This window comes from Vipera ursinii (assembly GCF_947247035.1).
Source record: "Vipera ursinii genome assembly, chromosome: 11".
Classification (NCBI taxonomy): Eukaryota; Metazoa; Chordata; class Lepidosauria; order Squamata; family Viperidae; genus Vipera; species Vipera ursinii.
The window spans coordinates 10,746,451-10,773,357 of NC_139524.1; the positions used below are offsets into that span (position 1 = coordinate 10,746,451).

General features: G+C 39.2%; 1 protein-coding gene across 3 annotated transcripts in view; it reads right to left on the reverse strand.

Moving 5' to 3' along the window:
• Positions 1-26,907, reverse strand: part of NTRK3 (neurotrophic receptor tyrosine kinase 3) — a gene marked incomplete at both ends in the record, with an annotated part of 356,788 nt that overhangs the window by 196,961 nt on the left and 132,920 nt on the right. For 2 of the 3 annotated variants that reach the window (XM_083371338.1, XM_083371340.1), the window contains 5 exons: positions 3,669-3,771; positions 10,671-10,738; positions 16,671-17,012; positions 18,867-19,008; positions 20,470-20,612. In XM_083371338.1, coding sequence (XP_083227464.1) covers positions 3,669-3,771; positions 10,671-10,738; positions 16,671-17,012; positions 18,867-19,008; positions 20,470-20,612 — 798 coding nt within the window. The remainder of the gene's footprint in view (positions 1-3,668; positions 3,772-10,670; positions 10,739-16,670; positions 17,013-18,866; positions 19,009-20,469; positions 20,613-26,907) is intronic. The other variant, XM_083371339.1, reaches the window with a different exon arrangement.

Below are 26,907 nucleotides of genomic sequence, written 5' to 3' on the forward strand. Positions count from 1 at the left end.
AACGTTGCGCCTACACCTTCATTTCTACGCGGGAAAAAACCCGAATGACCAAAGGTCCACATACAGACACCCGCGAAAACCTCAGAAAACATATATATATATATATATATATATATATATATATATATATATATATATATATATATATATATATATATATATATATACACACACACACAAAATCTGAATTTCTTCCATATAGAGTTCCAGTTGGCTATGCATTTCATATTAAAACAATCCTCTGATGGTAAAATGAATTAAGGGTAAATAGTAATTTAATATCCTCTACCATCCAAGTCTTAGATTCATGGGGACCCTATACCATATCCTGATTAAATTGATGTCCACTCTATTTTTGAAAACCAGTGGTGATGCACTCACAATTCTCAGAGGTAAGCCGTTCCACTGGTTAGTTGTTCTCACTGTTAGGAAATTTCTTCTTAGTTCTAGGTTGGATCACTCCTTAAAAATGTCCCACCCATTACTTCTTGTCCTGCCTTCTGGGACTTTGTAGAATAAGTCAATCTCCTTCTCTCTGTGGCAGCCCCTCAGGTATTGGAAGACACATCTCATCTCCCCGACCTCCGTTCATTCCGCCGGGATCTGAAGACCTGGCTCTTCGAGCTCTCTGGCCCAGGCTGAGAATTCTAATTTTAGTTTTAATCTTAATTTTAACTGGGGTTTTACTTATGCAGGGACGAATATAATTTTTTTTAATCTGTTTTTAACTTTTGTATCTTTGTTTTTTAATCACCCTGTAAACCGCCCTGAGTCCTTCGGGAAAGGGCGGTATATAAATGTAATAAAATAAATAATAAATAAATAAATAAATCTCCCCAATCCTTTTCTTTGATAGGCATTTGATAGGAATATTTTCCTATTTATTATTATTTTCCTTCAGAGAGGTGGGTAAATTTGCTAATGAGTTCTGAATCGAAGACAGTTTGGTTTATTTCCTCTATTTCTTTTATTCAAATGCCATTCTTTGCTCACTACAAACAGAATGGGACTCCTTCTAATGGCATGCTTTGTTCCTCCCCACTGTCTATGACCTTGGAGCACAGCAGTTGATAAATCTTGTATTAGTTCATTCATTTCTTTATATTTCCCTCCTTCTGCAGACCTTTGATCCATTCTAATATGAAGTTGTTCCAGAGTTTTTGCCTGCTGGGAAAAGTATTGGTGGCCGTGAGTTACACATACGGTAACAATTGCTGGCGGCAGAGTTCCTGGGTCTGCATCTCTCATATGGATGGGACAGTGAAATGGGTGAAATTTGATTAAAAAAAAAATTCTTGGGGCTTTTCCAAACTGTGATATTCCTACATTACGTTGCAGATTTCATCTTAAACTATAGCTTTCATTAATTCCTCATCTCACAATGCAGAAAACAGTGCTTTAGAATTTTGATTAATTATCATCAAAAAGAGGGTTCTTGATACAGAAGGAGAATGGCAGCTACCAAGATACACATAGGACTTGTCTATGGAGATTCTCAGCAAACCCTACACATAGGGTTCCATTAACGCAGCAGAGAAGCAATACTTCAAATGAAAGAATGACTGCCAATATCTCCATTTAAATCCCACTCCCATTAGAGAATATCTTCCAAAATTGGCAAGGGGAATCCATGCTTATTTCGCCAAATCTCAATCCTTCCTCCTTCCCCAAAGGGCCTAATAATCTTGCAATGACAAACTGAATTGCTACTCAAAGCATGTGCTTTGAATTGTACCTGGAAACACAAGCAAAAATATGTCAACTGATGCACAGCCTGATTAATAATCTGGACGAGGGTGTAGCTCCCCATGTAATACCCTGCAGAGGAAAGAGCATTATTGTTTGTTTGACTCAGCTTAGCAAATTGAAATGTGTGCCATTAAGCTAACAAACAACCCAGATGAGCTTTAACTCAATGCTAATGAAGAAGGAATCCCACCCAATAAAACCATTCACATGGGCAACGACAATGGAGGAATGTGGGAGCTTTTTTTCAGCTTTAATATCTCACCATCATCTTTCATAAGAAGTGCCCTGAATCAAATGCCCGAACACGGGGGAGGGGAGGGGGGGAGGGGAGCAGAGAGGGAAGTAGGGAAAAGTAGGAAGGAATAACCACATAAATAGGGAGATTTTCAACTTGCCTTGTACTTATAGAGAGTTACTGACTAGATAAATCAAAAGCAGGAAAATGCAGCCGTCCTGGGTTTGAGACACCTTCATGTACTGCAGATTCTGCTTAACAGCCTCACTGATAAAAAGCCACTAAAAAGAAGAAGAATTAACTCTGCAGAGGGAAGTTTATGTCTATGATTTATGAGAGAAATAGTGGAGGCTACAACTTGACAGAGAAATGTAGCCAAAAGAGAATGAATTCCAGCTATTTGCTACACCTATTCCACATTCTTCCAAAAAGCACCGTGTAATTATGACATTAACCACACTCATGTTTTTTTCTAAATGTGTTCAACAATTATCCACCGCAAATGTTAAATCATTCCTTATGAGGATATATGTGGACCTATATTGTGCTTGAAAGACCCTACTACTTCGGTATTCAAAAGATGCATGGTGTGGTTAGAAGGGATGGGTTTAGAACCAAATGTCCAAAGATGATTTTGAGATAAATGAATCACTCTGGATCAACATCAGGGGTCTTCACACTTGGCCCTTTTATGACTTGTGGACTTCAACTCCCAGAATTCCTCAGCCAGCGTGCCTGGCTGAGGAATTCTGTGAGTTGAAGTCCACAAGTCATAAAAGGGCCAAGTTTGAAGACCCCTGATCAACATTATGCAAATAAGGAAAAGTCCAGAAATGAAGGATTTTTTTTTTTGGAGGCTATTCTAGAAACTTCACCACTGTTGTCATTTTTTTTTAACTCAACATTCCAGAAAGTCCAATTGCCTCTTGAAAAAAACACCTTTGGGACAACAATATCAATGCTAGCCTTAATTGGGTCACTGCAGTTTCTCTTTCTCTGTGAATCTTTTTAAAAAGTTCTTTAAAAACAAAACAAAACAAAAACGATGGCTACCTGACAGTTTCCCCATTTGATTGTGGCATGTATAATTGTGTACTTGTGAAGTGCAGCAGTAGTTACTTGGGATATTAGCTGACCGGGCATCTGCGTTTTGTCTAGAAAAAGTGCCCATCAAAGGTTTTCTCCTAGTGATGGACACACATAAACCTAGTCTAAAAGAGGATCCCTCAGCATTCAATTCAGCATTGGCTCTGAACTATAACCACATTCCTTTATGAAGTTAACAGGGAATCATTCTTACCTAAAATGTCCCTTCAGTATTTGAGACTGCCACTTTCATTCTGTCAGTGAATCAGTTCTGACTTACCCCTAAGTACATTCACAAAGTGAAGTCCAGCCTGACACGCACAACAAACCAACAATTAGCACCAGTCATAATGGCCCAGACGTTCTGCTTTTTTTCTGAATTCTATTCTTTCTAATACAGCACATACTTGGGGCCTTCCTGATTTTGTTCCACTAGTTTTAACATATGCCTCTTTCCACCACACAGTGGTCTTCCCAATATGAAGTGATTTGCAATCCCTGAACTAAAATACACCCAGATTTAGATTCCACACACATCCCCCACCTCTACCAGCACTGACTTCATTAAAGGGGGTGGGGAGAATAGATTGATTTGTACCTTTCATTCCAAACTTTGATCGCCGTCCATATTTGTTGATCATAATAAATAGGACCACCAGGAGAACACAGGCAAATGCCGCAAGACCCACCGCGATAGATACCTATAAAGAACATCCTGGATGTTAGAGGCTCTTGAATGCTCAAAATCACTTTGTCTTAATAGAAGTAATCTTATTTTTACAGTCACTGATGAGAATTCTGAAAGTAACTAAATAATTAAAATAATGAAACTAGTCTTTATGTCAAATAAAGCAAAAACAACATAAATAAGTTTCTCTTATATATTAAAATGAAGGAGAAGCATATTTATATGCGTATTTATATGATTCAGAGAGAAAGAAAGATAAACTTAAGAAATACATGACAGAACAATAAAGCATCAGGAGCAAGGAAAAGGATAAAGCTATAGCAGAACAAGAAACACCCATTCAACTTTTTTTCCCTATTAAATTAATAACACGCCCTTCAGAGTTAAGTATTAAAAAGGGTTGGCACACTGTTTTAATTCCTTTTAAAAAAAATAATTAAATATATTATTGCTCTAGAATTCAACTAATTAAAATTAAATACCTTCCAATATTTGAGCTCAATTATTATTGTGTCCTTTGCTGTTGGACCAAGTTGTCAAGTCATTTTATTTTGGTCATCCACCAATATAATATTCCAAAAAATATAATTAGAGCCATCCCACTCTGATAATTATCAAAAGGATACAAAAAAAACACTAAAATTTAGATCAATTGTACAAATTAAAATTTTAATACCATTATTTAGGTTTTTGTTATTTATTTCCACTTAGGTGCTTCCCAACTCCAAAAAAATCTAAGAGAATCACAGTGTAACAGTCTTAAAACTAAGATGGAAAGTTTCAGGTTTTAAAGAGAAAAGTGAATAGAGTGAAAATTTACATAATCTGGGCAAAATATAGAAACATAACTGAAGATAAATTTTAAAAGCTAACATGAATTATAAAATCACGATGTCACCAAGATCTACAGATCTACAGATAATAATCTATGTGTAATATTAATATTGCAAGTATGTGAATTATAACAAATTATTATTATTATTATAAAACTTTTATTCATAAAACATGAAACTCAGTCAACTGAACACTCAAATTGACTGGCACTAATGATTGACATGGGTTGCTGCCAGCATCCTAGGTATCAACCAGGTATCATCCTAGGTATCAACCAGGTATTTTATTATTAGTAGTAGTAGTAGTAGTAGATTAGTAGTAGTAGTAGTAGTAGTAGTAGTAGTATTTTATTGTTGTTGTTGTTAAATTTAATTTAAAAGGCTCTGAAGGTACCAATTGCAAATCCTGGCTTTCTGCGCTGTTAAGAATTCTGTAGCAATTCTGTTCTCACATGCAAATAAAAGCATGCTATAGCTGGCATGTGCTCCAAAAGTATTAAACGGTTAGGATCAGATGCTACCTCTTTTCTGCAAAGGCTGGCATGTGCCCTTTAAAAGGCCATTGCCTGCATGATTAGAATGACCTCAATCCTGTTGGTTTTTCACAGACGATCTGGATGTATTGACATGGATGAGGTTCAGGCTGCTAGTTGGAGCATGTGAAGTTGCTAACTAGTGGCAGACCTCTTCCGTCCCCTTTGCAATGGTTAGATGGGAAGCCATTTAAATGAATGATTACCTGAGATCCTTTTTAAAGATATCATTTGCACGAAAGATGCTTGTGTAGAGACATGGCTAGCGCCAATGCTTCTATGTCCTCTATGTCAATAATCATGCCTCAGATATAAAATCTAACACACTTTTTAAAAAAATAATGTTGTTGGGTTGTGTGTGTGTTGTTTTTGTTTGTTTGTTTGTTTTGTGCCTTCAGATTAGGGCTGACCTGGTGACCTTCTCAGGTTGTCCCTGAAGTTTTCTTGGCAATGTTTTTTGGAAGTGGTTTGCCATTGCCTTCTTCCTAGGGCTGAAAGTGAGGGGTAGGCTCAAGGTCACCCAGCTGATTTGTGCCTGAGGCAGGAATAGAACTCACCGTCTCCGGGTTTCTAGCCTGATGACTTAATTACCACACCAGATGGGCTCTTCTCAGGCATAAAAGTATCTGCTTAAAAATGACTAGGTCATAGGCTTACTTATGTTCCCACAGAATTAAGTCCCATTGCAGTACAGAACTTATCCTTATGTAATTATGTTCAGGATTACAACAAAGGCCAATTTGTAATATCACCCAATTTGTAATATCAAACTTGGCAACTTTAAGACTTGTGGACTTCCAACTCCCAGAATTCCTCAGTCAGCTCCAACTGGCTAAAGAATTCTCTGATAAAAAATACTCATTTACAAAAACTATCACATAATATAGATACAATAAATAGTGAAGGGAAACTAATATATATGTCTCTCTCTGTGTGTGTCTGTGTATGAATGTATCTCTCTCTCTCTCTCTCTCTCTCTCTCTCTCTCTCTCTCTCTCTCTCTCTCTCTCTCTCTCTCTCTCTCTGTGTGTGTGTGTGTGTGTGTGTGTGTGTGTGTGTGTGTGTGTATCCTGTTTTCTTTCATTGTGCCTTATCCACTGTCATAGCTTTCATAGGATCGGTCGAGGTGGTCAAACCGAAACAGACAGAGAGGAGAGTGATGGGGGGAAAAGGGACAGTAAGACCAGATTGCGAGAAAGTGGATGCGAGACAGTTAGAGCAATTACGATTGGCTAGACTAGCATCCATCACGCGCTCAATGAGCAGAGCCTGGAGCTGGAAAAGCTTACAAACGGTCTTTCCAACCTTTGATGCAATCTCTGATGATGCTGGCAGAGGACCAGTAAAAGCTTAGATTAGGTAGATATGTTTTAAATGGTTGTTTTTATTGTTTTTATGGTAGTTTAACAATAAACGGCTGTTTTTTATCCATCCCAGTGTTCGAAGCTCTTATACTTTATGTAAATATAAACATGCCTGGGATTTGTATTTTTAAAGTTATTATGTATGTATGTATGTATGTATGTATGTAAGGGATGTGGTGGCTCAGTGGGTTAGGACACTGAGCTTGTCGATCAGAAGGTCGGCAGTTTGGCGGGTCGAATCCCGAGTGCCGCGTAGCAGAGTGAGTGCCTGTTACTCGTCCCAGCTTCTGCCAACCTAGCAGTTCGAAAGCACGTAAAAATGCAAGTAGAAAAATAGGGACCACTACGGTGGGAAGGTAACAGCATTCCGTGTGCCTTTGGTGTCTAGTCATGCCGGCCACATGACCACGGAGACGTCCTCGGACAAGCGCTGGCTCTTCGGCTTTGAAACGGAGATGAGCACCGGCCCCTAGAGTCAGAAACGACTAGCACGCATGTGCAGGGGCACCTTTACCTTTATCTTTATCTTTACCTTTACCTGTATGTATTTATGTATGTATGTATGTATGTATATATGTATATATGTATTATATGTATATGCATATGTAGTTTTCTTAATGCTCAACAGAGGGCATTTGGTTGGAGCCAATGGTGGTCAACGATATGGAGCTAATCTGAAACCTGGCATCAATCACTGCTGGGAACAAATTTCCATTTCCATTTATACACCTTGGTGAACTTTCCTTCTGCATCAAAACAAGCAAAGGGGAATGAAGAAGCTGAAGGCAATTTAAATCAAAACATTCTATATTTAAACCAATAGCCCTCAAAATGCCAAAGGGCTTATGATACTTTACAGAATAATCAATTCAGCTGGCAGACATTTTAAGGCAGCAAAGGACCACAGTCATAAATGGGAAGCACTAACAGGAAAAAAAATGCATTATAATCTGTACAATACTTGTACCAGTTAAAGAAAGGCATTTTATGATAGTTTTATCCAGAAGGGCAGTTATATTTAAAGTACCAGAACATCTTGACACCTTAAAGAGTCACCTTTATAAAACAGAATTTATGAACTGGAATTGGATTCATCTGGTGGAGGAGATTCCTATCGTACAAGTGTTCGTGCCTTACTGAACATATCTGCTTTGAACAATCACAACCAGCCCTTCCTGAGATGTTAAAATCTTGTTTGTGTTGGTCAGTAATTCTTGATGATGATGATGATGATGATGATGATGATGATGATGATGATGATAATAATAATAATAATAATAATAATAATAATAATAATAATAATAATAATAATAATAATTTGGAAGGGACCATGGAGGTCATCTAGTCCAACCCCCTGCTCAGGCAGGAAACCCTATACAATTTCAGGCAAATGGCTGTCCAGTCTCTTCTTAAAAACTTCCAGTGTTATAAGAAAGGGTTTGTGTAAGAGTGCCATTAAATTCATCTGCAAATTGTTAGGATACATGATGTTAACCACTTGAGGCAGTTTTTGTAAAGGGTGAGTATACAAACAACTACAAATGAAGCAATGTGTGAGTAAGGTCAAGTCATTTTGACAAAGAGGTCTGTCATTTTGGCATATTGAGCAGAAAGACAAGATTTGCTGCAGCCCAAATCAAAGTGGGAGGCCCAGGCTGTCTGCCATGTAATGGGGAAAATAACCCACAGACAACATTCAAGGCCAACAACAGAAGAAGTTGTGTATTGCTGAAAAAGTTTTGTGAAGGGTGGAAAGATAGCAATGGGATCCATAAATAAGGCAGGAGAGAAGCAAAAGAGAAGAGAATGAAAATTAGTTCTACTGGAGGCAGCTCATACTTCTGCTAAACATATTGAAAGATAATTTACCCGTCATTTTTGGGTGCACAGAAAGATTTCTCTTAAAAGATCTACTCTCTCTTATTGAGAAAATATTCTTCCTGCTCTGTGTTTTGATTATAAACCTGACTTCTTTTCAAAATGAAATACACATTGCACAAAATAAAGAGATGTTTTCTTGCTTGCAGGATATTGTCTTCTCCAGTCTGGAATAATCCTCATATTTTATACATGTTGTGCTTTATCAGATCTGCCTAGCTTGGGTTGTTGTTTTTTCTGCTCTGTTTTCTACAAGTGGAAAAGTTGGGAAGCTAAAACAGGCCAGGGGGAAGGGGAACTTGTATGACTGTTGTCCATAAGGAACAGAAACTGCATGCAATGCACATGAGCAGCACAGCAAAAACAAGATATGACATTTTTCTCTGCCCTGGTATTATATTTGCTCATTCAACTATTTTTCCCCGCAGCATCTCTCTTCTCTCCAAAGTGGTAATACCCCAGGGAATTCTTGAACATCCGTTTTTCCTGTGTTTATCAAATGGCCCTAAGAATACAACTCAGGTATGGAAGGATCTTAATATTGGGGGTTAGCACATTGTGTTCTACAAGATGAATGCAGCCAAATGCTCAGTGGTTAGATTCATATACTAAAAGGTAAAGGTAAAGGTTCCCCTGCACATGCATGCTAGTCGTTTCCGACTCTAGGGGCCGGTGCTCATTTCCGTTTCAAAGCCGAAGAGCCAGTGCTTGTCCGAGGACGTCTCCGTGGTCATGTGGCCGGCATGACTAGACGCCAAAGGCGCACGGAACGCTGTAACCTTCCCACCGTAGTGGTCCCTATTTTTCTACTTACATTTTTTTTACGTGCTTTCGAACTGCTAGGTTGGCAGAAGCTGGGACGAGTAACAGGCGCTCACTCTGTTATGCGGCACTCGGGATTCGACCTGCCAAACTGCCGACCTTCTGATCGACAAGCTCAGCGTCCTAACCCACTGAGCCACCGCGTCCCTTCATATACTACATATACTACACTAAACTAAAATAGGCTTCAACCCTGTGAGTTGAAAGAACCTGGTGATAGTCTTCCAAAGTAAGATGAATCAGGCCATCGTGTAAGCCACATATGGTCTACATGTTCAGGGATTGTGAATGCAGCAACCATATTCAGATTTAGCATAGAAACACCAGTTTATCCACCCACTTTTCTTTACATATAATTCCTATGCACTTGACTGCATAATCCCTTTGCACCCATGGCAAAGAACATTCAAACCCAGATATGCTGCTTACCGGTCAATAAGGAGGCAAAAATGAAGCCTTTTTAGAGTTCAATCACCATCAAAACAAATAAATAATATAGGCATTAAATCAGAAAGGGGAGAGGGGAGAGGGATCAAGGACAGGGGAGCAGATCTGGGCTGCAAAAACTGTCCTTTACAACAGGACAACTTCAGGTTGGGGATCAGATTTATGACCATTGGTGGGATATGTTGGGAACTGTAGTTCAGCAGTATCTATTTTCCCATCTGAAATATTGGCATGGTCAGAAGCAATTGTGAAACTAAATTAATAGATCACAGCACAGAAGAACCAATAAGTTAAAGCTATTTTGGTTCTTGCACTCGCCTGGATATAAAGGTAATGTAGCATTCCAACAGAGTGAGAGATGATGATGTTTAATATATCAATAAAATAATATTTTATTTTATTTCAACACCTTAAACATGCTCATCTCCAAGCTCCTAGAGTGATCCAAGTCCTTATCTCAGTGGGAGTGTGTCTCTCTGTGTGTTGAATAGGATTCCATTCACTGGGAAGTCATTTTAGTTTCATAAATGGGCAGTCCAACTTATTGACCTTCTGTGATTCCCATGCTCTTGAGAAATAAGGAAGTATTTAGTTTCCTTCTTGGAATCAGATGGGAAGGAGGACTCTTTGCAACTCAAAAGGGCATGTCTGATGACCTTTGCCCCAAGAGCCTGTCAAGCAATCTCCTTTCCTAGGAATGCATTCTAAAGAAGAGTCCTCTGAAGGAGAATGATAGGATGATAGTTGTTTGATTCCGCAGTCATACATATGACTTTGTTCTATCCAGCAACACAGTGCTAGATCAACTTACAACATGGAAGCAGCTAGTAAACCAGAACTCTGGCCAGGATTATTGATGATATGAATGACTTAGCTGGGCTTTGACTTACCATCTCAAGGGAAAACAGTAATTGTGGTTCTTATGATATTTCTTGGTAAACAAGGTGTTAAGCTGCAGTCCCACAGAAACCCCCAAAATATAAATCAGTGCTTAAGATAAAATTATTTCCCACTGTGAGGTCACAAGGATCTTACCCCAAAGGTGTCTTCCTCTGGCTTATGTGTCACTGTGATAAGAGGAGAGGGACTTGGACTGTACTCATCTGAAACCAAAGGAACAAAAAAAAAAGAAAAAGTTTATTTCACAGTTCAGAAAAATTTGTACATACAAGATATTATATTTCACATGGCATGTATATAATATATTATTAACTCTTAGAAAAAACCCCTGTTCATTCCTTCCTACACCTACTCCAATATTGTCTTATAACTTTATTTCCTTCCCACATCCAGTTGAAGCATCCTGCACTTATGTTTTCCCCATTTTTCCCCCTGCTTGCAACTCCAAGTTGCATTAATGACTGTTCTACTCAGGAAGCTTTTAAAACAGTCTCTTTATTTCTAGGTTGATGCTGTTATTTGGACACTCCTACCTCTCTGCTTTCACCTTTATCTCAATTAATGGTTCTGGCTGATCTTTCTAAATTAGCAATCTCTGCGATCCTTGGTGAAAAGACACAGGGAACTTTAAGTTAGCATCTTTTCAGAGTAACACCCTAACCCAGGCATCCAATCAACTTAAAAAAATAACAAAAAACTAAAAGGATGCTGAATTAGAGTTGGAAGGACATGACCAAGATGGGCTATCTTGGGTGGTATATTGCCTTTGGACAGGTCAACTCCAACTCTTGAACCATTCTACATTTCAGTTGTCTGTCCCTGGGGAAAGTTCCTTTTCCTGAAATCTTGATTTGCACGAAAGAAGAAAGGAAGGAAGACCTCTCTCTTTTCCTAAAGGTAAAAGGTAAAGGTTCTCCCGCACATGCGTGCTAGTCGTTTCCAACTCTAGGGGCCGGTGCTCATCTCCGTTTCAAAGCCAAAGAGCCAGTGCTTGTCTGAGGATGTCTCCGTGGTCATGTGGCCGGCATGACTAGATGCCAAAGGCGCACGGAATGCTGTTACCTTCCCACCGGAGTGGTCCCTGTTTTTCTACTTGCATTTTTACGTGCTTTCGAACTGCTAGGTTGGCAGAAGCTGAGACGAGTAACAGGAGCTCACTCTGTTACGCGGCACTCGGGATTTGACCCGCCAAACTGCCGATCTTCTGATGGACAAGCTCAGCGTCCTAACCCACTGAGCCACCATGTCCCTATTCTCTTTTCCTACCCCCTCTTTTTTTTAAATTGCTAACTTTAATCTGATGACAATTTACACTTGTTTGTCAAAAGGTACATATCCACTTTTCAGGGGCTGTCATGTTTCCTTCTGAAATGTTATATAGTAGGTAGTGTGTGAAACCTACAGCAAAATGTCACGGTATGGAATGTTCCTAGTCAGGTGACCAGCCAGCCATGCCTTTTCTCAATATTCATTTCCCTTCACTTATTTGGCTTTCCCTGTCATGACCAATGAGAAAACGTACCATCTTCAACAGGTCTCTTTCTGGGTTCTCCCCTCCCTCCCTCCCTCCCCTCATTTCTTTCATTTTTACTTCCATTAAATCCCAGGAAAAGCTGGTACTGTTTTAGCTATATAAGCACTCATAACCTTAGGAGCTTCCCCTTTGCAAATTAGGAAATACTAGTGTGATCTGCAGAAAAATTCAATGGGATGAAAGAAAATGCACTTTAAATCTTTTTCCTTTTTTCTTTTTCAAAAGCAAAAGATAATGTCAGTGAAATTCTCAAGAGTGAAGTGTGCACTCTTCCTCTTTTTTCATGATGAAGTGCTTTTTATTGTTCAACCCCGGCGAATTCCAAATATTTTACCCATTTTCATGCCCTCCAGTTCAGTTAGACTTTGTTATGTGAGCAGGGTTTAACACCAGGCATATGCAAGCTTCAAGATTATATTCCATCAGCTATATTCCATCAAGCTGAAGTTAAAAAATGCTATCCATAGGAGCTGGATTAAAACATCACCCTACATGCCATTGTTTGGTTAGTTGTGTTTTTGCCTTAATTCAGCCATTGTGGTTAGTTTACTACTTATTATGCAATGCAGAACCAATACAATGTGATTTGTTCAATAATCCACAGGTATACAAAGGAACTCCAGCCAGGATTGTGTGAAGGCATAGAATGCATGCACAGGATTGTGTCACTTCATTCCAAATCTAATTCATTCCCCAATGGGAGACAAATCATTCTTGGAAGGGATGCAACACCGGACTCCCAAAAGTTAAAGACGAGCAATCATTTCTCTTTGATCTACAGTATGTTAACATACAATGTGGCTAGAGGTCTGATCACCAAGTTAAAGGGAGCAGTTATTTCAATCCGGTCCTCTTTGATTGGATGTCCTAAAACCTCTGTGTAATGAAGCATTTTGTCAAGGGAGATATCCGCATAACTCACATGTTAGTTTTAGCAAACCTGCTGCCTTTATACTAGGGGTCTTCAAACATGGCCCTTTTATGACTTATGGACTTCAACTCCTAGAATTGCCTGGCTGAGGAATTCTGGGACTTCTGTGCCTGGCTGAGGAATTCTGGGAGTTGAAGTTCACAAGTCATAAAAGGGCCAAGTTTGAAGACCCCTGCTTTATACCCTCAAAAATATTTGGGTAAGCAATAAGCTGACTTTGTAATAATGCCGCTTGGGGTGTGTGTGAAAGCCCTAATAAGCAGGCATATACATAGAATGAAGGCTACTGCTAAGCTTGTAAGCCGCCCTGAGTCTTCAGAGAAGGGCGGGATATAAATGGAATTAAAATAAATAAAATAAAATATAACTTAATAAAATTATTATGCTCAGGTTTTTTTCCTGATTTCTCCCAGGGATGTCCCGCCCTTTGATCCCTGCCTAAAATTTGTTCTTACTGTTCTAACAAAAACAAAAATCCTTGGTTCAAGGTCTGAATAATACAGAGGAATTGTAGTCTGATCAAACAGGCAAGGAAAAAACTTACATGTGACAAAGATATCTGAAATGCCTGTAAAAAACAAAAAAGAGATAAAGACAAAGGGAGGAGAGAGAGAGAAATAAAATGGTTATTAATAACAAGTCATTATTATTATTATTATTATTATTATTATTATTATTATTATTATTATTATTATTGGTTATTGGTATCATTGGAGAACAATTGTGATGCTATTATTAAACAGTAAGCTACTGGCTGAATTCCCCTTCTCTGATTTAAAAAAAAAATTCAGATAAGTTTTGAAATAGGGTATATGAAGGCATATGAAGGGGTGGGTGTTGAGTAGGAAGTAGCCACATGCCCTAATTTACAGAGGACATTACAGACAACATTCCTCTATAAAAAATATTTTGATTTAGAAGGCTGCTTCAAATGTGATTTACAAAATAATGGGAGTTAAAGAGCCCAATTTAGCTATCAATTGTTAATATTTAATAATCAAGCACAGTCTTCCCCATTACAGGGTGGTGAACTAGAATCTCATTTAAATTATATTAGCTGTGTTAAAATCTACCATATGCAAGAGTCATTCCCTTTAATTAATTAACTTGTTGGCAATACGGTTCCTCTTTTTAGAAGTGGTATGTAAGTAGCTATACTTACAAGTATTCCAAGCTAATTAGATGCAGAGTGCAATTCACGGTACGTATTTGGTCTCCAAACCAAAAACTCTGCTTATCCATAGAACTTAATATTGGAGTGTCCAGCCTGTGCAATTTTGAGACCTGGGGAAATGGTTCCAAAACAATACTTGCTGTTTGTGCGAATTGCGCCTTAGTTAGAAGCTTATCTGCCCAGAAATTCTAAATGCATTTTTCCTCTATCTTAACAACTTCTTCAACCATAAGATTTGGATTTTTAATCCGCTCTGTATATCATTAATAAAGTTCCATGAAGAGAAAACATAAATAATAAAATAGGATATCTCTGGCATTGTGCTTTCCCTATATTACAAAATGTCAAATGTTATTGTGGGAGGTGACTAAGAGGTGCTCTGCATTCTCATGACAGCAGGCCAGATGGTAATATACATGTCTAAATGCCTGAAGAAAACAATTCTACTAGGACTTTCTTAAGATAAAAAGAAGAAGGCACTATGTAAATCCTGTTACTTTAGCTAGACGGCAACCTCATTTGTTGAAAAGAGAAAAAGTATTAATTATGGACTCTTATTCATGCTCTTATAGACAGAGCAACTTTATTTATTTTTTGGCAGTTATTCCTGCACAGAAGAGCAGAATTACAGAATAACGAAGTTGGAAGGGACCTTGGAGGTCCTCTAGTCCAATAGGAGACCCTATACCATTCTGGACAGTCCAGTGTCTTCTTGAAAACTCCCAGTGATGAAACACTGACAACTTCTGATAACTTCTGCAGGCAAACTGTTCCACTGATTAATTGCTCTCACTGTCAGGAAATTTCTCCTTAGTTCTAGGCTGGATCTTTCTTTGAGAAGTTTCCATCCATTCCTCCTTGTCCTGCCCTTTATGAGCAAATGGACAAAAGATTACTTAGTCTGGCATCCAACTTTCAACAAGAGTCAGCCAGATCATCTCCAAACAGTTGACCTACTGATAACTTTCCCCATTTATGTATCTCCCCAGGTCCACTACTCAAAGGTATTATCCTTCAGTCAGTGCTTTTTTTTTGTAAAAGAAAAAGGTGCCGGAACTCACACGTCATACAACCCGCCTTGCCTACCCTACAAGGTTCCATCCAAAAAAGGTGCTGGAACTCCATCCTGAGCGTTCTATGACAAAAAAAAGCCCTGATCCTTCTGAATACAGAAGTTCCATATAGTTACTGCATCAAATAACTCTAATAGGTTGGCCTTCCATTCATTACCAAAACCCCCTTTTAAAGGTTATCCACAGTGAGACCCTTCCCCTCAGGTTGCGGTGATGAATTCTATCAGTTAATCGAGTGTATGTGGCATTTCATTTTGGAAATTTAACTTGAATGTGCTCCAATCAAACTCTTAATCAACTTTCTGAATCAAAGCAACCATTCAGTTAAAATTGTCAGATCAAATCAGATAGTCTGGATGTCTTTTGCACAAGCACTTGTTAGTATCTGAAGTGGTTCAGCTGAAATCAGATTTGATCGAGTAGCTTCAGTTTTTTATCTTGGGGCAGGGAGATGGATCTGGGATAGGCTGTTTACACTAGCTTTTCAAGTGGGGCCTTCTCCAAGAGATTTTGAAACCAAGAATTGAAACCCTAACCGGGTCTGACTCATGTGTTAGTGAGGTTTGTTAGGAAAAGAAGGAACAGGGGGAGCACCATCGCCGTTCAAAACAAAAGGAATTTCTCTTTTCTTCTACCTGGAAAAAAGCTGCGAAAATCTTCCTCAGTAACAGAAACACTGTAGTAAATTATTTACTACAAATTGCACTGGAGGCAAAATTAAATGAAATGAAATATTCACATTGTACTGTTCCACTTTGATTATTGTCCTAAGGTTATTGCTTATTTATTCATTAGGGATATTTCCCACCTTCCTTTCAGGAGCTGAATTTGTTCTTCACAGCAACCATCAGTCAGAGGTGGGCTAGGCTGAGAGACAATAACTGGCCTAGAATCAACACTCAGTCACTGGGCTCAGTCCTCATCGTTGGGGGGCAGGGGGAGGGAAAGCCCATTCCATAGAGAAGAAATTAGGTACTCCACATTGCATGTAAACAAACTTTATTATGTGCTGTAAAGAAATTTGATGTGCACTTAGAGTTACACAGTACAAATAGAGTAATTTTTTTTAAAAAAACCCAAGTGGAGCAGCACAATATGAATATTGCATGTTGTCTAATTGGATCCTCTTATTATAAAGCTTCCTTTATGTTTTGCATTTGTGTGTCTCCACCAAAATGTGATATAAGCACTCACCCCTTTAATTCTCAGCATTATTCTTGAAATGAAGGAGACTAGCCCCACATCATTTCATTTGTTAGATCAATACCCTGACTTTCAACAAAAGCACAAACTAGTGTTCATTACAATGTCTCCATATATTTATCCCCATATTAAAAAAAAAATCTGGGATGGGATGACTCCCAAATACAACTGCCTAATGTGCAATCAGCCCAGGTTCAAATCTCAGAAGGGTGTGGCTGACTGATGAGAACAAATAAGTTTGAAATGAAACTTGTCAATCTCTCACTTGGAAATGGTTTCTCCAGAAAATGTCCTCTGACGGTCTGGTTGGCTGTTCCCAAGTAGTTGGTAGCCACGATGGTGTAGTTGCCATTGTTGTAATGAGTGGGATGGTTGAACAGCAAACAGCCATCTGTGATATCCCCACCCTGGTAGACATCCATGCGGATGAAGGCCGTCTGTCTAAGAAACTGGCCGTTGTACAGCCAATGAATTTGGGGTGGAGGGTTCCCATGCACCGAAAACTCTATACAGTGTTCCATATGCCGAATAGGTTCCAGTAGGCTGAGGATACGGGGAGGAGCTAAATAGTGGAAGAGAGAGGCAAACAAACATTAATGGTCATCCACAAAGTGTTAAGGGGAAAAAAATCACAGATGCACCGTGTTTTCTCTAAACTTCGTTGGAAGCACAATTGGATTCAACTTTCAAATAGTCAAGCATTCTATTTGTATTTTAAGATCATGTAAAGTCTCATCTGCAATATATTAAAATATACATTTTCCTAACAAGGGAGGGAGGGAGGAAGGAAGGAAGACAGGGAGAAAGAAATGGAAAAGGGAGAAAGAATTGGAAGAGGAAGGAAGGAAGGAAGGAAGGAAGGAAGGAAGGAAGGAAGGAAGGAAGGAAGGAAGGAAGGAAGGAAGGAAGGAAGGAAGGGCAAAGGAGGAACGAAGGAAGGAAGGAAGGAAGGAAGGAAGGAAGGAAGGAAGGAAGGAAGGAAGGGAGGGAGGGAGGGAGGGAGGGAGGGAGGGAGGGTACAAAGTTGGGGGTGCTTTGCATCTAAATTTCCATGAAGGCAAACAGTTCAGCTCCTGATAATATAGGCTGGGGAACCTGTGGCCTACATATGATATAAAACTTGCTTGATTTTTTATGAGCTATGCAACAGAAAATAGAGAAAATAAACCTGGAATCAAAGACTTCAAATTCTTTAAATTGTAGCATGATGATATACTGCAAGGGTGGGCAATGCCGTGGCCTAAATGGTACATATCCTCCTCCAAGGTTGGGTTACCAAAATTAAGTGGCAAAACCCGCAGATTCCCCCACCTTTCTTTTGCAGATTTTGTACAGAAATAAATGTAAATGTAAACAATGTTGATGTAAACAAATCATGGCCTAGTCACAACAAGGAAGAAGCTCATCCCTTAAATATTTCAGTAGAGTTTGGTGTATGCAATCAACCGAGTTTACAAATGAAGCTTTAAATCGACAGGACTATCAATATTGTGGACCGTTCAGAGCCTTTTCAATATTTCATTTATTGCTTTCTTGCTACACATGGGCAGGAATCTACATTTATACTACTGTGTATAAAAACAGGCTGTGCGGGACTCCATGGGCATTCTATAGAGATAAGCCATTTTCTGCCACTCACATGATCCAGAAAGGCAAGAAAGTACAAGCATATTAGCACAGATTTCCAAGGATATGACTCATCTCGTTCAAATGTCAGAGCCTTCACCCGAATATAAGTCTCTTCACTGTCAAATTCTCAGACTGAAAGCCACAGTGGGCTAGTTAGCATGCCACAAGAGAAGCTTCAAGAAGGAAAAGTGAAGCTGCTTGTGCATTTGAAGTCTACTGGCAGCTTAATGCATCTTTTTTAATTTTTACTTGCTGCCAAAATCAGCAGGCCATTACTATTAGAAGTGAGCAATGCTTTTTTCAGTCTGACAGCTGCACTGGGAATTTCATTAATATGCCGAGTGAAGTTGTATTAAGACAACGTTGGGATGAAGAATCTGAGGTCCTCCAGATGTTTCTTAACTACAACTCCCGGAAATCCCAGTTGGAAGTAGGCTTAATGTTGGATTGATTTCTGATGCTGGGAATGGTAGTTCCATGACATCCAAGTGGGCCACCTTACTCTATGTTGTAAGCTGAAAGAAGCAGTGGCCATAGTAAATATTAATATTCCCTCTTCCATTTTTCATCCTAATAAATCCTGGAAAAATCTCAACATATATATATATATATATATATATATATATATATATATATATATATATATATATATATATATATATATATATATATATATATATATATATATATGTACTCCAGCTAAGTTCTCAGGAAAAAGTGCACAAAAACCTCCCATAACGGGATTTCCCCTCTTTGAACCCATCTCTTCTCCCCCGCATTGACTTACAGTATACAGTGAGTAGTACGCTGGCATTAGACATTCCTACCACATTCTCAGCTATGCATGTAAGCAGGAACCCATTGTCTTCGCTGGTTACATTCACCAGGGTTAAATTGATGGAGTGAACATTGGTCCAGTTGGCATTTGTCTGAAAATCACCAGCAGAAAGACAGTTAACATAAAATAAAAAGAACTGATCCCACATCGACGGAATGTCCCAGAAGACCCTGGCCCAAATAGATGAGATTCAACGTCCGGGACCGTTCAAAGTTACAACAGCGCTGAAAAAAGTGACCGATGACTGTTTTTCACACTTACGACCATTGCAGCATCCCCATGGTCACGTGATCAAAATCCAGGCACTTGGCAACTGGTTCATACTTTGACTGTTGCCGTATCCCGAAGTCACGTGATCCCCTTTTGTGACCTTCTGACAAGCAAAGTCTATGGGGGAAGCCAGAGTCACTTAACAGTCATGTTGCTAACTTAACAACTGCAGGGATTCACTTCACTGTGGCAAGAAAGGTCATAAAAATGGGGCAATTAACTAACAAATGTCTTGCTTAGCCACAGAAATGTTGGGCTCCATTGTGGCTATAAGTTGAGGACTACCAGTATACTCCATATATCTGAAAAGCATCCAGATTGGAGGACACTGCTTTAAAGCACAACGTGAAACTTTCTATAAATACCCAAAGCCGTCTGAAATTCAATGATGAAAGAAAGAAAAACCTTTTATGGGATTCTCCAGGTAGGCAGAATAATTGTTCAAAATTCTTTTGGGGATAAAAAAGCAAGGGAGCTTCATTATTAAGCAAAAATCAAGAACATTGGGGCATAACCTCAAGTTGAGAGGAGTATGTTAGGAAGTGTCACTTTACAGAAAGAGTAGTGGAAGCTTGAAACCAACTTCCAGAGGAGGCAGTGGGTTAAACATCAGTAACTGAGTTTAAACATGCTTGGACCAAACACATGTCCATCATCCAAAAAATAATAATAAAACAAATAATAGGGAGGGAGGAGGAAGGGGGAGGGAGGGAGGATGAAGGTAGGGGGAGGGAAAGAGGAAGGAAGGAAGAAGGGAGGGAGGGAGGAGGAGGAGAGGGAGGGGAGGAGGAGAGGGGAGGAAGGGAGGAGGGAGGGAGGGGAAGGGAAGAAGGAAGGAAGGAAAGACAGGGAGGGAGGAAGGAAGGAAGGAAGGAAGACAGGGAGGGAGGGAGGGAGGGAGGGAGGGAGGAAGGAAGGAAGGAAGGAAGGAAGGAAGGAAGGAAGGAAGGAAGGAAGGAAGGAAGGAAGGAAAGAGGGAGGGAGGGAGGAAGGAAGGAAGGAACGAACGAACGAAAGGAAAGACAGGGAGGGAGGGAGGGAGGGAGGGAGGGAGGGAGGAAGGAAGGAAGGAAGGACAGGGAGGGAGGGAGGGAGGAAGGAAGGAAGGAAAGACAGGGAGGGAGGAAGGGAGGAAGGAAGGAAGGAAGGAAGGAAGGAAGGAAGGAAGGAAGGAAGGAAGGAAGGAAGGAAGGAAGGAAGGAAGGAAGGAAAATGAACTCAAAAGGCAGACGTGATGGACCGCTAGGTCTTTTTATGTTTCAATTTAACTTTAGCTTCTTACCTGATGCGTGTTGATAGAGCGCAGGTTGACTACAATCCAGTCCACATCGGGCAAAGGAGAACCAGACCCATTGCATGTGATAACAGCATTTTCACCTTCACAGACAGTCAGATTCACATGGCTGACACTGATCTCAGGCAAATCTGGAGGAAGCCAGCCAACATCAACATGGTTATGTCAAGGGATGTTTAACCAAAGCAGATCAACATAAATTACAACCCTCATTTTCCTAAACTGGTTTTAAACCTAATCTGATTTACAATGTTGTAAATTGAGAGCCTGGGGAGACTTAAAGTATTTTATACTCCCCGTATTTCTACAGCATCAATATGTCTCGGGGAGAAAATTTATTTTTCTACTAGCCTTGTACTGGAAATCCTTGTTTAGGTAAAAGATGCTGGACATATTGCAGTATACTATGTTCGTAATTATGTACACTTAACTGCAGCAGAGTTGTTTTCCTTCTTAACCACTGTACAGAAATGGCAGTGAATGCTATTGGATCTTTTTTTTTTCCTCAAGAATCCTCATAAAGAAAAACGTACAGCTGGAGTCCATCCAGGCACATTCAATCCAAAAATTGAGCTAAAACCTTTTTTTTTTCATATAAGGATTAATAAGAATAAGAAGCTGATAGTTAGAAGGATATAGAATGTTCCACATACAGCAATAATAGCCATCTTGGCTATGATAAACATTGTTTTAAAAATCCATAGATGCAAACCTTATGTGACAGTTGACCAAATGAAGCATTTTTTTAAGGTACACAAGACTTTGTTGGAGATTTTTTTTTTTCCTAAATAAAGGAATCATTATTTACTAAAGCAAACTAACTAGGCTGGTCTTCTGGGAACTATCACAAAGTGTGCAAATTTGTCAAATTACCAATAACTCTTCACCAGGCAAAATAATTAGAGGCCTGGGAAAAAAAGCAGGGGGGGGGAGAAGCAGCAGCGAAACACGTGGCTGATCTTAAAGTCACATCGGTCCTAGATTAAAATTCTTGATACAGTGAATGTCAAATTGAGTTTTCTTGCAGACTATGGGTTGCTTTTCTAAAGCTTTCTGGAAAAGATAAGTAGGTTCGTGCAAATTCACCATCTGGGAAAATATGCACAACACCTGTTTTCACTGCTGCCATTGTTCGTAAGGTGCATAGATTCCATAGTTTACAGCTAACCCTTTACTGACCACCAGCCATATAGTGACCATTCAAAGTTACAACAGCACTGGAAAAAAATGATTGATGACCATTTTTCACACTTACAACCGTTGCAACTTCCCTGAGGTGACATGATCAAAATTCAGACGCTTGGCAACGGGTTCATATTTATGACCATTGCAGTGTCCCAAAGTCATGTGATCCCCTTTTGCAACCTTCTGACATGCAAAACAAATGGGGAAGCCAGGTTCACTTAACAACCGTGTTACCAATTTAACAACTGCAGCGGTTTTCTTACCAACTGTTTTGCTTAGCAACAAAGGTTTGGGGTTCAACTGCAGTCATACGTCAAAGACTATCTATACATGGCCAAAGCAAAACACCATAGCTCCTTCACCCAACTCTTTAGAAGCTATTCCCCTATGCTGTTTTGCTTTGAGGAAATGTTTTTTTTAAAAAAAATTTTTATTGATTTTCTAATTTTACATTTAAATATTTAAAAAGCAAAGTGGCGGATGGGTTAAACGATAATTCAATAACATGTAAGTATCTTTAATACAAGTCTCAAACTACTACATTAAATATTTCCTCTCTTTTCCCCTTAGTATTTATTGTCTCATATTTAAACTAATACAATTCTTATTATATCAATTAAATAAAAATAACTTTCTTACATTTATCAATAATTTTTAGTTTATACATATCCTGGTTATTTTAACATTCAATCTTTATAGACAATCAATGTCCTAATTAGTTTTTTCCCAATTTCTAGTTTCCCATGAATATTTAAATTTAACATTTAATATTTATAATTTCCAAGTTTTAAATTACCCCAGTTCCCTTTATCACAATCCATCACAAAATCTAATGTTCAGGATACACATCTTATCTATTTGAATATATTCTATTCTATTCCATCTTACATCAACTAATTAATAATACAGTTTAACATTCTTATTTTCTGTTAATTTCCAAATGCCTTAAATTTAGTAACCAAAATTTCCCTTATTTCAACATTAAATACTTCCTCTCTTTTTCTCTTGATGTCTACTATCACATGTTTGAGCTAATAGTTTTTAGTATAACAGCTACATAAAAGCATATTTATTACATTTATCAATAGATTTTAGTTTATATATATCTTAATTACTTTTACATTCAACCTTTGATGTTTTATTACCAACTGAAGCTTCCTTTTGAAGCTCCACTCATTCTTAATAGATGGGCAGACACATACATACAGAGAGAAACTTCAACAATATATTTTAGAAAGAGTGCAACCCATGCGGAAGTTCAGAACTCTGTTCCACTTTTCCTTCTGCATTTTAAAACACACACACACACACACACACACACACACACACACACACACACACACACCTACCTCTCAATCATGTTTCCATAGCAACTCAACATGCTCAGTTCCTATTAAACTGCTTTAGAATCAGCTTTTTCCTCCTTTTACATGTTTCCTTCCTAAATAATTGTTATTTTTTTTTCTTTGAAGTCTCCAGATCAACTGATACCTCTTCTCTTCCAGGTGGGGGGGTGGGTGCCATTTTGAATGTCTAAACAGCATCCATCACAGCTTGAATAGGAGAAGTAGAGAGAATAATTTAGTAACTGGGGAGTTCTCGGTGTTCTCTGAGCTTAATTATTTGCTTGCAGATGTTTTATTACCTAACTAGGTAACATCATTAATGCTAGTCTAGCATCCATGATGTTACCTAGCTAGATAATGAAACATCTCCAAGAAATCATCAGGTTCAGAGAACACCAGGGACCCCAGAGTTCAACCTGAATTATAGAGATTCTCTTCTATTGAAATAGTTTAGTAAGCCAGCCTCCACTCAATCATGGAGACACAAGCTTGGGTAGAAAAAGCTAAGAATCCCTTTCACACTGGATTACTTCACACAAGCAAGAAGAGCTCCAATTAAGGTGGAAGTGGCTCAGTGGCTTAGGACGCTGAGCTTGTCGATCAGAAGGTTGGCAGTTTGGCGGGTTGAATCCCGAGTGCCACGTAACAGAGTGAGCGCCTGTTACTCGTCCCAGCTTCTGCCAACCTAGCAGTTCGAAAGCACATAAAAAAATGCAAGTAGAAAAATAGGGACCACTATGGTGGGAAGGTAACAGCGCTCCATGAGCCTTTGGTGTCTAGTCATGCCGGCCACATGACCACGGAGATGTCCTCGGACAAGCGCCGGCTCTTCGGCTTTGAAACGGAGATGAGCACCAGCCCCTAGAGTCGGAAACGACTAGCACGCATGTGCGGGGGAACCTTTACCTTTTTATTTAAGCAAGGAGAGCTTGCCTTCCAGTTGTCTTGGAGAGAAGTACAGGGGCAGGCAGAGATTGAAATTGATTACCTTGCTTAGGAAATTAATGTTCATAAATCCACGCCGGGTTACAGCAAGTAATGTTTTCCCAGTTCACCTTTGCTGCTTAAGAATATTCTAACTCTTGAAAATTATACCTGTGGTGTGTTGAGGAATTTCCAGCTGTTTTATAATTCCCTGGAGTTTACAGCCATTTTAGATGTTTTCCAGAATGCAGTTAAAAGTCATCATGTGTTTGGCAGGAAGTTGCATGCCTGTTTAGTAAGTGAGGAATAGTGTTTATACCTGTATGATTTCTAGACATTTATTTTGGGGTGGGAGAACCAGCTTTGAACTGCCCTTCTCAGATGATTATATATCATCTGGATCAGGGGTGTCAAACTCAATATCATTGAGGGCCGCATCAGCATTGCGGTTGCCCTCAGGGGGCCGGGAGGGTATGGCCAGGGTGAGTGTTGCCTACTGGGTGGGCGTGGCTAAAGTGCCTATGGCCTACTGGGTGGGCATGGCCAGCTCTACATCGTTCGCATCAAGGGTGCCTATGGGGGCCTGGGCAGGAGCGGGACAGATCTGAGGGTCTCTGGCAGAAGGAGGGTCTCTGGGCCAGGGCCAAGGCAGCGGGGACCGTTCCCTCACTGTTTCCAGGATGGCTTCACAGGCCACATGAAACCACTTTGCGGGCCAGATCTGGCCTCCGGGCCTTGTGTTTGACATGTCTGATCTGGATTATCCCGTCTTCAGGATTTGGATGGTCGAAAGAAAATCAGCAGGTTCTTTTCATCTACAATGGATGCGAAGAATTCATAGCTACAACATTCAATTGATTTCACCTTATGGTGAAATATCCTTTTGCATATTTTTAACTATTTCCCTGTGGTCTGAAGGGAAAAAAATATGTGACTTTGTGGGTTACTTTCAAAAGAAGAAAATATTGGTCAAATTGTGATCGACAGGTTGCATGATTGTTGCACCTACCTTAATTAGAATAATGTTTATGTGAGTGTTCTATCTTTCACCTCACAATTCCCTCTCCAAGCTGTCTGCAAACACCATGGTTACTCACAGGTAAGTGGTGACCCCTTTTACTGGATGTGTTCAAAAAGAGGTTTGATAGACATCTGTTGAGATTATATTGATTTGGCTTCCTGCACTGAGTAGAGTTGGATTCAGTGGTCTTAAATGGCCCCTTCCAACTTTAAACATTTATGATTTCTTCCCTGCAAAAAACCCTATCTTCTTTGAAATAAGATGCGAAAACAAATTCTCATAAATCAAATTAAATGGCTCTCTGGTGGAAATATTGTACTGGAATTCTGGTCAGCAATGTAATATGCCAAAGAGATGTAAGCACAAATCTCTTTTTCTCTTAATTTAAATTGATAGGGGAAGAAAAGTGGGTATCCTTGGAATTAAGATGCTTGAATTGAAACAGTTTCCTTGGCAACAGAGATCTCTTTTACTATCATCCCCTGGTTTCATGCTTAAGAATGGCTCTCCTCACAAGCCATCCTTCTTTGATGGGGTCGCTTTTGCTCCCCACCAATGAAGCAAAGCAAAGCAAAGCAAAACAAATGGAAACTCTTTTCGTTTGACTTGAAACTAGACAGGTTTTTCGGTATATTGTTTCTCTGTCTTCCATGTGCAACGACGAGAATTAATCTGGTCCTATCAAAGCTACGCTCACCTGGAACTTCATCATTGTCAAGGGTAACACAAAGGCTACTGAAATAATTTTCTCTTTTTAGGAACTGAAACTGCACTCAACAGCTCTCATGGGAAAGTCAAGGACTTGGCTTGAGTAGATGTTTTTACTGCTGATGGTAAACACTTCTAGTAACAAAGATAAGCTTCTACAGACTCTAGGAATGTCATCATATATATTTCCATGGGTTCAAAAGTTTAAATACTGAATTCACAACAACAGCAAATGTTATTAATCTATCATATCAGCAAACTGTAAAAATAACACAGAGAAAAGAGTAGGACATATTCATAATAAATCACCACCCCTGCAGCCAATCCCAATCTAGGGTAGTCTATGCTTTTCAGTATGGTCTTTCATACAAAAATGGCAGTCTTGCTAATTTTGTCACCCTTTCAGTGTAACAGACTGTAATCTGCTTTTCGGGCTGGACTGTGGATGCTATATGCCCTGATTTTACATAATGATCTGTCAGGCACAAAAAAAAAAAAAAATCAGGTCCATACATTAAGTTGCAGTTCAGAAGATTTATTGCTCAAGCTTATAAATAAGAATCTAATCAACTAAAGTGCAAGTCTAAATTGGTGTCAGAAAAGGGTAAATGGATTTCAATAGGGGTTGGACTTAAACCATCTGTGGGAATGTAAGGACTCTAGGTGTTGTTGTTGTTGGTTGCGAAGTCATGTCCGATGCATCGCGACCCCATGGACAACGTTCCTCCAGGCCTTCCTGTCCTCTATGACTTGCTTAATTCCACCTCCACCCCCAGTTCTGCCTGATCTTCTCTTACATGATCCTAGTTTTCTCCCAGGATGCTCGTTTTCCTTCTTGCTACCTCCAACCTTCATTGCCATAGAAATGCACACGTGTGCATGTTCTCAAGCATTTAGCATCTAATATCTATATCCTTCCATCTACTTCCAACAGCACATAGTTCGGTTATAATTTTAATTAGTATTTTGCTTGGAGTCAGAAGAGTTACAACTTTCCTGGTCCTGATAAAAATCTACCCAGGATTAATATTAATTAAACAAGAAAGACAGACATGAGCATCAAAATGTAATTTGGACCTTTATGGGAAGGAAGGAATCTGAATTTCTTGCACCAAGAATTCTTATCTTATTCAGTTCTGTTTTGCTTTTTGTTTGATGCATAAGCTGAGATATATATATACAGTATTTATTTTATTTATTTTATTTAATTAAATTTTTATACCGCCCTTCTCCTGAAGGACT